Source organism: Ovis canadensis, chromosome 22 (genome assembly GCF_042477335.2).
Source record: "Ovis canadensis isolate MfBH-ARS-UI-01 breed Bighorn chromosome 22, ARS-UI_OviCan_v2, whole genome shotgun sequence".
In the NCBI taxonomy this organism is placed as follows: Eukaryota; Metazoa; Chordata; class Mammalia; order Artiodactyla; family Bovidae; genus Ovis; species Ovis canadensis.
The window spans coordinates 56,801,464-56,812,400 of NC_091266.1; the positions used below are offsets into that span (position 1 = coordinate 56,801,464).

Sequence of the window (10,937 nt, forward strand, 5' to 3'; positions counted from 1 at the left end):
AAGAATGTGTACTTCATTGTGTATTTAACTGCACAAGCCTGCATTTGGTTTAATTTACTAAGAATAAGTCCTTGTTCCTAAGCTAACTATCAAGTTACAGTCAACTCTTAAATATTAACACTCATATTGAGGAACAAAGATGCAGATAATACAAAACAGAAGATTATTTTAAATCATTCATTCTTGGTATGCGGATATATTCTTTTTTTTCTTTTCCTTTTAACTTGCAATTAAATGCGTATGGCTGATATTATGGCCTTTACAATACTTCTAACGAAAGATCTAACCCACACTGGAAAATTCTGACAGTGGGGAAGTCTCCATGTAGACCCCCTGCTCCATCTCTCTGCTATTGAACTTTGGACCAATTCACATCAGCTCAGGACAGCATGACCTCAGAAGGTTGCCCCAAAACTGACTGCAAAAAAAAAAAAAAAAAAAAGCAAACTACTTTCTTCCCAGGTTGTTACTTCTCAGCGTCACACTTTCTGGAGGGTGGGAAAGTAATTAAAGGTTTTGGGTTGGAAAAGGCCTTTTATTTTAACTCCTACTGGGCTGGTGTAAACAAAGATGTCGTTAAAGTCAACAACGACTTAATTAACCAGAGTAGGTGACAATGTCAGGAAGAACTTGAAAGCAAGAGTCCTCTCTGCTACAGGGTAATCAAGCTTGACTATAAATAATTAGAACTTTAATCAACAGAACAGTACTTGGCATTGAGGACTGGCCGCCTAGAGTCAGTAACTGAGTTTAAACCCTGCACAGCTGGTCCCCGACAAGAATGACTGACCAACCAAAAATACTCATTTTTTTAGTCTGGAATATTAACAAGTAAAGTCTTCTAGAGATTATTTTCTGAAGTCAGTTGAGTAGACCCAAACCTACAGCTACCACTTCAGAACGTGTCCAGAAGACAAATGATACATGACAGGTGACGGGATATATGATCATGATACATGGTAGATGAGATGATGTTGATACATGACAGGATGATAGATGATGGATGGGATGGGATGATGATCAATGAGATGATACTGTACAAAGCTGAGACAATTGGAAAAGGATTCTCTAGAGGGAGGGCTCAGGCCCCTTCCTGGAACTTAGTCACATTTTTCTCTGGCCACATTTATCTAAACTGAGCTTTCGCATTAGCAAGCCAAAAAGTCTTCCAAGATAAGGCCCTGTAGGATAGAAAGTCAAGGCTGAACTTACTTTATCCAAAGCTATAGTTAAAACATGCCATGGAGGACAGATAGCGACTGATGGACACACATGGATGGGGGACTCTGTCGGTCTCTCTCCAATTCGCCAGGACCACAGCCTAAACTGGAGCTGCCCGACTTAGTCTGCTTCCAGTTGCTAAAAATTTTTCTTTCTCATCTATAATTAGATTACCTTCCTAATAGCCTCTGACACCAAAGCTAAACTCCTGCGCTGGAAGAATTCATCTTAGGGCTCAAATCAGTCGACAGGGGAAGTGCAGACCCTACAGAAAGCCAACACAGCTGCTCCTCCATCAGCGAACAACTTTCTTCAAAAGCCTAGATGTCTCCTGATGTTGTGGCAACTGACACAGCCAGCCCATGGGACTGGGAAGATGGGCGTGCCCAACTCACCAGGAACAAGGACAACAACTTGTCCCAGGTACTCATTAGACAGCAGGACCTGTGCTAACTGCGTTTTACGTCCAGACCCACTTAAATCTCCTAGCAACCTTTTTGAGGCGGGTCATCAGAAGGCTTCTGAAGATATCAATATTCATTTAACATTAATAAAGAGACCCTGAAGATTATCTAATCCAGCCCTCAGATGACAGAAAAGGAAACTGAGATCCAGGGGGTTGTGTGCTTTTTCCAAAGCCACCTCTTTCCAGGGTTTTGCACAGCTTCCACTAAACCTTTGAAAAAAACCTCTCACAACTCTGGACGCAAACCTCATAGGAGCTGTGAACCCCAAAATATGACCTCCCGTTTCAGAGAATTCAGGCACCTCCCCTCAACCCCCAAGTGCATTCACAGATGCCAGGCTGGGAAGACCAGCCTCCAACAACACTCACATTGTTGAATGCACATTTCTACACAAAGAACTGCCGGGGGGTACTGCGTCCTCGTCCGTCTCCACCCCCTCCCCATCCCTGCCTCACCTCTTCCTACCAGTATGTGCACATATATTTTTAAATTCCCTTCAATAATTAAAGACGATAAAAAGAAGTCCTCCAGGACCATTTTACACTTTATGTTGAAATAAACTCCCAATCACGCTGCCCTGAAAGTCGAAATGAGAAATGACATTTTCTTCCTAACCTAGGCCATTCCTGGGCTCACACTGCAGGAAACCCTCCTGTTCAGCAGCCTCAGTGTGTGTACTGAGCCATGCACCCCAGGGAAAACCGGCAATTAGAGAAACATCCATTTTAATTATTAGCAAAATTAAAGACGTACAGGCATGACTTTCAGAAACTGGGAACCTTTTCCCTCAAGTTAAGCCCTTTAAACATGCATCCCCATTGCAAGTGACATTGGAGCTCATGTCACCAGGAGGCAGTTCCATAATCCCTGGAGCCAGAGCCTGTGAACACTTCAGACGCAAACTCCTACCAGGTTCCCTACCGGAGACTTGGAAGCCACTGCAGCGTCACTACACCTGTTTACTACAAACCTCCATACCTCTAGGTAAGAAAAAGGGCACAAGCTTCCACTCGCAACTGCTGAGCTGCTTCTAGTAAGAAGCGCCTCCATTTTAGAAAAAAAAAGATATGCCTTTATCCTTGCATGACTCAGGGTCTCAGTGGGAGCCCCCCTCGGATGAGGACACAGCCCTCCCCTCCCGGTCTGGTCCTGGACAGGCTTGCGGTCTTCTTCCGAGCAGGGTCTTTTCCAGAACAGCTGACCGACCCCAGCCCACGCAGGCCCCCAGAGCTCAGCAGGCACCAGGTGGGCTCTCAGCAAACAGGTTCATTAAGTGGCGATGAGTGCTAGGATCTGCCGTTTTATTCTCGGATTACCACTCGAAAAATAACTCAGCTACCAATATTCCCTACTGATGACAGATCTCGTGCGGCACCAAGTTGAGGCTGGGCTACCGACGTCGCGGAAGGACCCAGGAGAAGAGGTTCCAAGTCTGCCTGGCGGGAAAATTCAGCCCTTGTGAGTTTTGTGCTCACAACTGGCCTCATGCCTTTCTGCATGTTCCAAAATGCATAATGTGTTGCCTGCGTGCAATTTCCACAGCTGAAACACCAACGCACACCCTGTTAGATCTGGAAGTTCTCAGAGATTCGGGAAAGGCCCAGGTACATTTCAAATTGACCTAAAATAGAATCTGCTGCTCTGTGACGTGTGGCTTAAGTATTATGAATTACAAGGGCTAAAAAGAATGTAATGTCTCAACCCTCTCCACGCTGAAGTTCAGAAGCTTTCTCTCCTTAGACAATGAAAATAAAATGTCAGCATTTCAGAGGTTGGCAATTTCCCTGCATGACTCCTTTTGCCGGCAAACTGCAATCCTTTACATTGTGAGCAAGACTCTCTCGGGTAAGCAGGGAGTGGTAGATGGCATTCAACTCTGAGCTGCCTGCCACGGCTCTCCTGGCACTGGATGGACTGCCAGCCGCCTCCCTTACCCAGCACAGAGAAAAACGCACACGCCAAGAAACCACCGAACTACACCACCCTGCCCTCAGCGTGACAGCTGAGAACCTTCTCTTGTAATCCCTGGCTTGCAGGGGGCAGAGAGCCACAAGCTCCGCTCTTAGAGGTCTCCTTTACAACGCAAGGGGCAGCTGATTCTCAAACAGGCCTTGACCTCACTGCCACTTCCCCCAGATAAATCCCCAAACTTGGTACCCTGAGAGTGAAATGAGATAACTTACCTTCCGGCTCAACCGTGGTATCGTCAACTAAATTGAAGGAGGGCCGGGCCAGGGACAAGGTTGCCATGGTGACCACAACCAGGCAGAGGAAGCGACCCCAGCTGACCATGGTTACAGTGCCGATCCCCTGTCCTCTTCCATATCTCCATGTGGACGTTAATCCCATCTGCACCCTTCCTCTACGAGCATGGACTGCCTGCAGCAATGCCTTCAGCCGGCGGTGGGCTCAGGAATCAAGGTGCTGCGGCAGCCGCTCGCTGGCCTTGCCGCTGCTGCTGCTGCTGCAACCTCTAGAGGAGAGAGACACTGCAAGTCAGTGAAATCTTCCCCAATACCAATTTAGTTCAACCCAGTTCTCTTTCATCATCTGCAAATACCTTCCATCCGCACCTGAGTCCCAGGGGTTTCCACCAGACCGGTCCACAAAAACGTGTTAGGCTGACGGTTGAGAAAGCCTACTCTTAGGAAACAGAGATAAAAAGAGTAGCTACAGGACCCAGATACGTGCAGCCACTTCAGCTGGGCAAGCGGACTCTCTCCTCCTACCCACTGTTACCTCTCCCGCCCTCCAAAAGCCAAAGCTACGTGACCTTAGTTTCAAGGGCAACTACAAAAGCCAAGTTAACGATGCTCCGGCTGGCATAGCCAGCCTCTTGTTAACTTCTTTCACACCAACTGGGCTTCAGAGGTGTCTGCTTCTGGGGGCTGGAGCTAAGTGGCTTGCTCCACCCTCCCTGGAGCCCTCGGGAGGAAGGGAGACCAGCAAAATAAAAAGAACCCCAGGAAGGCAACCAAAAATTCCCACCAGTTTACACTTGTCAAGATTCATTTTCAAATGCAGAAATGTATTTCAATCTTTTCGCCAAGCAGACACTTACAAAGAATGAACGAGACTGCAATACATTCAAAGCAGCTGATCCAAAAAGAGGTTCAAAGCTTGAATCCCATTCCACTGTGACGAATGGCAGCCCAGGCCTAGTGGGTGTCTTCAAACTAGACAGAGTGCATTAAGAAACAGAGCAGATGCAAACTCCTTTGAATAACACGGGTGTTCATTAATGATGATGATGGTGATGATGATATGTAAATTACTCTCAGGGTAGGTGATTGGGCCAATAACTTTCAATATGCTAACTTACTGACTAAAATTTCAGAACAGAAGTTACCAGGGGGTGTTCAATGTACTAGTCTGCTCACCCATTTAATTCAAAAGCAAAGAGAAATTTCCAAGCTTAAGATAATCCAAGACTTTACATTTGTTCAGTATCAATTACTAAGAATAAGAACCAAAATGCACAAGCTTCAGAGAATTTGATCCAATCACAGATTCTGTGAATTACATATGAAAGAACCACATTTTATAGGATTGAGGGTGGAGGTGAGACCTTTAATATACAAATCTCGAAACCCCACGCTTTCTGCTTGCGGACTTCATGTTTCAGATTATGACTTGGGATTTCAATACTGCTTGAGCGTCCCCAAAGCTACATCAGAATAAACTTTCAGCCTTGACTAAGGATTAGAGTGAGCAAGGGGAAAAGAGGACGCTGCTCCACTTTCAGAGGAGGAAAAAAGAAAGCCTCTTCTTCAAAAGAAAGCACACGTGAAATGGTGTGATTCACAGCAAAAGAAGAGCGCGTGCGTCCACCCCGTGCTTTCAGATTGCTTGAAGGATTTCTTTGGCCAGTTTTTCTTTCCTCTTTGAGGTAAGAGCCTCAAAAGATAAGTCCATATCTATTTCTACATACACGTGGGAGGAGAATACACAAACATTCTCACTGATTTACGAAGCATTTCCAGAATGCATGGGAATTTTTTTGCCTCTAACACAACTCCAGGAAAATCCCAGCAAGAGAGTGGGCCCCAGACTGCTTCCCCAGCCCCCTCACCTACCTGTCCTAGCCTGAAGGAGCTTCCTTTGCAGGGAGAGGCGGACAGTGAGTGACCTCAGCGAGATCTCAAGCCATCCCTTCACCCCATCAGCTTGCACCAGCAACTGACTTATGTAGCCATTTCCAGATCCAGGCTCCGCGGCCACCCCCCTTCCTTCCCAAATCTCTGGAAAGTGGAGATGGAGGGTGGCAGGTCCGCACAAATCCTCACCCGAGTGGACAAAGGTATGGAGGGACCTCCTGGGCAGGATAATGAGGTCCCCAGGCTCAGTGTTGGGAACACAGGCCCAGCGTGCCGCTGCCGGCCACAATCCCAGCTTCCTGCCTTCAATACCATAATCCTTCCTGGAGTCTGAGCCTCAGTGAAAGCCCCAGCGTGTTTATTTTTCCCCTTGAAAGGGAACTCTCTTCTCCGCTTGGGAGCGGGAGGAGTTGTCACCCTCCCAGTGATGGATGGCTCTTCCTGGCCACCCGTTCCCCAACCCCCCTGTCCATTTTCACCTCGGCACAAGCCTGCCCCCAAAGACAGGCAAAGTGACAAGCGAGAGGGCTTGGCTGGGGAGCGGTCCCTATACCAGATCCATGCAATTTACAGAACATTCCCAAACCCTCCACCCTTCAAGAAGCCAAGCCAATATAGCACCCACCTTAACTGAGTCTCTACCCGAGCACTTGGGAGCTTCGTTCCCGGCAGATTTCCCATCAGTCAAAAGTGCCAGGCAAGGTGGGGGGTGCCCAGGCCCCCAGGGGCAGACCCACCTTCTAGGCTCCAAGCCTCCCTAGGACCCCCACGCCTGAACAGAGCAGGGGGCTCTCAAGGGGTCAGATGTGGTGGGGGTGGAAATTCCTCAACACAGTGAAATTTCAAGACAAAATACAGGCTGACCCAGGACCACCTTCTCTTCCCCGTTAACCCCCGGCAAGCCAAGAACTTGCAGCAGCTCCGGGAGAACTCAACATCACCAATCCGGTTTCAATTGTAGCAGTTGTTTCATTTGTGTGCTAGGAATATAGTGAATTTCTCCCCCTTCTCGGGGCGCTAAAGAGCTCAGAGAAATCTGCATTTTAATTGACATTCCAGGGCGAGAGAGAGGGGCGCCCGATTGCTTTTCTATTCAAACTAAACAGGCTTTTCAGATGAAAATGAGTCGAGGCCGGTGGAAGATTTACAGGGATTTGGGACCCAGGGGACAATGGGGTTTTAAATGTTGATAGCGCTTCACACCAAACACATAATGGGTGAAAGAAGGTTTGCCTTTAAGGGTGGTTTTATTGAATTGGGCGAGAGGAAGGAAGGTCCGGAGAAGAGTTTGCAAAGGAGCGGGAGGCGAGGGGAGCGGCTGAGGCTCCACGGCCCCGAGCCGGACCCCTTCGCCTGGCCCGGTGGCCGCGAGGGTCGGAGCCAGCGCCGGGCCCAGCCCTCGGCTGACTCCCCGGCGCGGCCCCGGAGCTGAAAGAATGAGCGCGCAAGTTAGAACTCGCCTGCGCTTTCGACATCTCCGAGCTGCTGCCGGTAGAGCAGGCAGCGAACTAGAAAAAGTCGGTCCAGTTCGCCCCCTAGCCCCAGGCGAGCCGCGCTCCCTCCAGCCGAGACGGCGGCTGCGGGCCAGGGAGGCCGAAGGGCACTGCAATCGGGGAACCGGAGCAGCCCCCCTCCCAGAGTGCCACCCCCCGCCCCGAGCCCTCGCCTACCCTACAGAGGTGTTGCCAGCCCCACCTCAGCGGACCCCTCCCGGGGAAGGGTCCCCGGCCCGGGCCTGGATGGAACGGAGTGGGGGCTCCCCGGGCCTCGGAACGAGGCACCTTCGACGATGTCCCCTCCGAGTCCGGGACCTACCGGGCTATGCCACCAGCGAGGCTGCCCCGCCGCTCGCCCGCCAGCTCTGGGGTCGGAGGATCGCGCCCGGCCAGTGGGAGTGCGCCGGCCGGAGTTTGACAGGGAGGCGGGCGGGGGCGGGGGGGTGTCAGCGCCAGAAGCAGATGTCAGCATCTGGATGGGGGTGGAAGCGGCAGCACTGCCCAAACGCCAGCCGTCAGCAGGCACCCAGCTCCCCCATCACCTATGCAGCCAAAGAGGAAGGACAGGGAGCCGCCTCCACAGGGCCAGCCCTCCGTTCCGGAGGCCGTGCACCGGGTGTCTCGGGCTTCCACTGCACCCACTCTCCCGCCCCGCGAAGCTCCCCCGAGGCGCCCGACTCGGCGATTACCTTGAATGGCAACGATCCCCGGCGATCGGGTCTGTCCCCGCGCCCAGCGTGGGTCGGGATGGAGCAAACGACCAACTCCCCGCAAAAAAAAAAAAAAAAAGTGGTCCTCGCCGGCGCCAAAGTTCCGAGGCTTCACGCGCACCCCAGGCTGCGGAGGCGCGCAGGCATGACGCCCGCGGGCTGCGCTCGGATTTGGGGAGCGGGAGGAAGAAAGGAGTTGGGCTTGGCGTTTCCTCCACCAAACTTCGCTCGCAACTTGCGAACGACTGGAGCGCGGAGGAAAGCCGCGGCCTCGGGGCGCCCGGGCCCCGCCAGCCTGGAAAGGAGTCGCCGCGCCGGGCCAGCTACGCCGCGCGCAGACCCCGCGGCGCCCGAGCTTTGTGGCGGCCGCGCTCACTCCCTTGCTCGCCCGCCCGCCGGCTCGGCTCTCCGCGGCGTTCTCCGAGGCTGCCGCCGCCGCCGCCGCCCCCTCCCGGCGGGTCACGCCCCCGCTGAAACCCGAGCCGTTTCCTGGACGGCGGCGCCCGCTCTGCCAATCAGCGCCGCGCGCCCAGCCGCCCCGACTCCGCGCGGCTCCCGACGCCTGCGAGCGGCCCCGAGACCCCGGCGGGGAGGGCGAGGGGCCCCGGGCCGCACCGGGACGCAGAGGGGCAGCAGGCAGCATCCTCCGTGGATGCGGCCGGGGCCCGCGCCCCCTTCCTTCCCTGGGCAATTCGCCTGATCCACGGTTTGCCGGGTGGTTACGTTACGCTGTCTCGTTTCAAGTCAAAACAAATGACAGAAAGCCTGCTCTCTACCCACCCCTACCCGCGGCCACGAGACTTTAAACTGCATCTGCGTGGTATTGGGGCGCGTGGGGGAGAAATAGAATGCAACTGAAACTTTGAGACGAGAGAAAGTAACCTGGGGCATGCCTGTCTGCCCATCAAAACGATAGCGATGAGCAGAGAAGCGAGTGTTTACGGAGGTTCTGCTATAGGCAGGGCGCACGGAGTAGAGTCTCCTTTTTCAACCGCACAGCCACCCTGCAGAGTAATAGTCCCAGTTTCTGCTAAGGAAACAGGTTGAGAGATGTTATTTGTCCAGGGTTAACCAGCTGGTTAATGGCAGCAGCTGAGCCTGACTTTGAATCTGGCTGTCTTAGGGAAAAGTTCAAAACTGAGGGGGAAAAATAGTGTTTGGTGCTATGTATTTGGATCAATAAATTCGGAAGATTCTAAGGACTCAACTCTGCTATAAATAGCTGTATGACCTTAAGCAAATCAATTCCTCTCTCTGAATCTTAAGATTCTTCAACTAAATGCCAAGCTGTAGCTGGTTAAAGTTCATATCTTCCATTTACCTTTTCCACTAGGCTGTGTCTACGGGATAATTTATTCTTTAACATACTTGCTCTCCTTCCCCACTCATCCAGCTCCCAAGCAGTGGTGCCTTAAGTCCAAGACAATATAGATTAAAACCTTAATTATTTTTTCTTAGAAAAGGTCATTAAACCCAGAAGTGCTTTGGAGTCCTAAAGATGGATGGAGCAGCAGTACCAAATTGACCTGGGAAATCGACTTTTCCTGCATTTAGAAAGGCAGTTGCTTATGGGTCATTGACACTGCACACTTCACAACATTTACGAAAATATTTTTTCAGGGTGCCACATCATTAGAAAATCATTCTTCTTCACAATACCTCTCAGAGAACTTTTATGTAAAATTACCGAAACACCAAGAGTACAGATCCGTTGAAATGCTTCAGGCGAATGGCTCTGAAATTCTGTTCTGGAAATGTGACAGCAAAAGTAATAGTCTGAGTCTCAAGCAAAATAAAATAATCAGTTCCTATGCTTAGGGGCAGGCTATGGTTTTTGGTCAAGTCTTTTAACCTGGATCAGTCCCATTATCATTTAATTCACGGAGACACCTTAGCCAGGTGACCTCAACCATCTCCCACACCTGAGTTGTTCTGACCACATCAATGCTTTTCAATGTCTCAGACCAGGCTGAGTGTCTGCCTGCTTGGAGGCTGGCACTTACAACTTTATATTCCCCACCAATGGGGAACTCAAGTCTCTCAGGACAGATTCCTTTCCCATCCTGCAAGGAATCCATCAGCCATTGAAAATGCTGTTAACACGTTCTCACATAAATTACTGGTGCAGGAAGCTGCCATCCCTACCCATTGTTCATCAGTGGCTCTGTGTACCCTGAATGAAAAGGAAGCCTTCCACTGAAAATGACAAATAAGAACACCTACTTCAGTGTCCAGATGCAGTCTGCAGAATTTATTCTTTATAGGAATAAAAAGACACCCATCCATCAAAAGCCCCTTATTCCCTTAAGAGTGTCTGTTTTTAAGTGAGCGAAGCCCGCAAGCCCACAACAGCAAACTCTTTGGTTTAGAGAAAAGCAAAACCATGTTTGGAATTTAAAAAAAAAAAAAAAAAACAATCCTGTCATCATATTTAGGCTTCAAGTGACCTCAGAGGGTCTAGGAAAGCTTTCACACCAGTGAGGTTTCTGAATGAGAAAATAATCTCTCTACAGTTTTTTTCTCTTCCCTCTTCAAGTGGCTGGAACCCCTTTTGTCAATGGCCTCCCGTGAATGGTGTAGCTAATAAGCTTATTAATGAGCTTCCACGGCCGAGTGTGAATAGGTAAATAAGCCCCAATCTGTTGAGGTTCAGGGCCGAGGGCAGAAAAGCCAGCAAGAACTAAAGGTGACAGTCTGAACTGAACCACGAATGCCTGCACCAGGTTTCAGCTGAAAGAGCCTCCAGACAAGGGCACATTCACAGCCCCTTCACCCCCCACCGAGGTCCCTTTTCCTAGCAATTTTCCCCCCTTTACAAAATGTCTTGAGTAGTCACCCATTTTTTCTTTGCAAAAGCCCTCGAGACGTCCTTCTTTTTTCACTCTAGTAATGATACATCAATGGAAGGAAGGAAAATGAGGACACCAGGACTCTGATGCCCCAGAA

The 10,937-nt window shown here is 50.4% G+C and overlaps 1 protein-coding gene across 10 annotated transcripts in view; it reads right to left on the reverse strand.

The window, feature by feature from the left end:
- The window catches only part of FGFR2 (fibroblast growth factor receptor 2), a 104,026-nt gene extending 95,508 nt beyond the window's left edge, over positions 1-8,518 (reverse strand). For 7 of the 10 annotated variants that reach the window (XM_069567739.1, XM_069567736.1, XM_069567733.1 and 4 more), the window contains exons 1-2: positions 7,971-8,518; positions 3,872-4,161 (exon numbers count right to left, since the gene is read on the reverse strand). In XM_069567739.1, coding sequence (XP_069423840.1) covers positions 3,872-4,037 — 166 coding nt within the window. In that variant the 5' untranslated portion in view covers positions 4,038-4,161; positions 7,971-8,518. Of the gene's footprint in view, positions 1-3,871; positions 4,162-7,600; positions 7,664-7,970 lie in introns of those variants that run through there. The other 3 variants (XM_069567741.1, XM_069567737.1, XM_069567730.1) reach the window with 3 other exon arrangements.
- Positions 8,519-10,937: the final 2,419 nt, after the last annotated feature.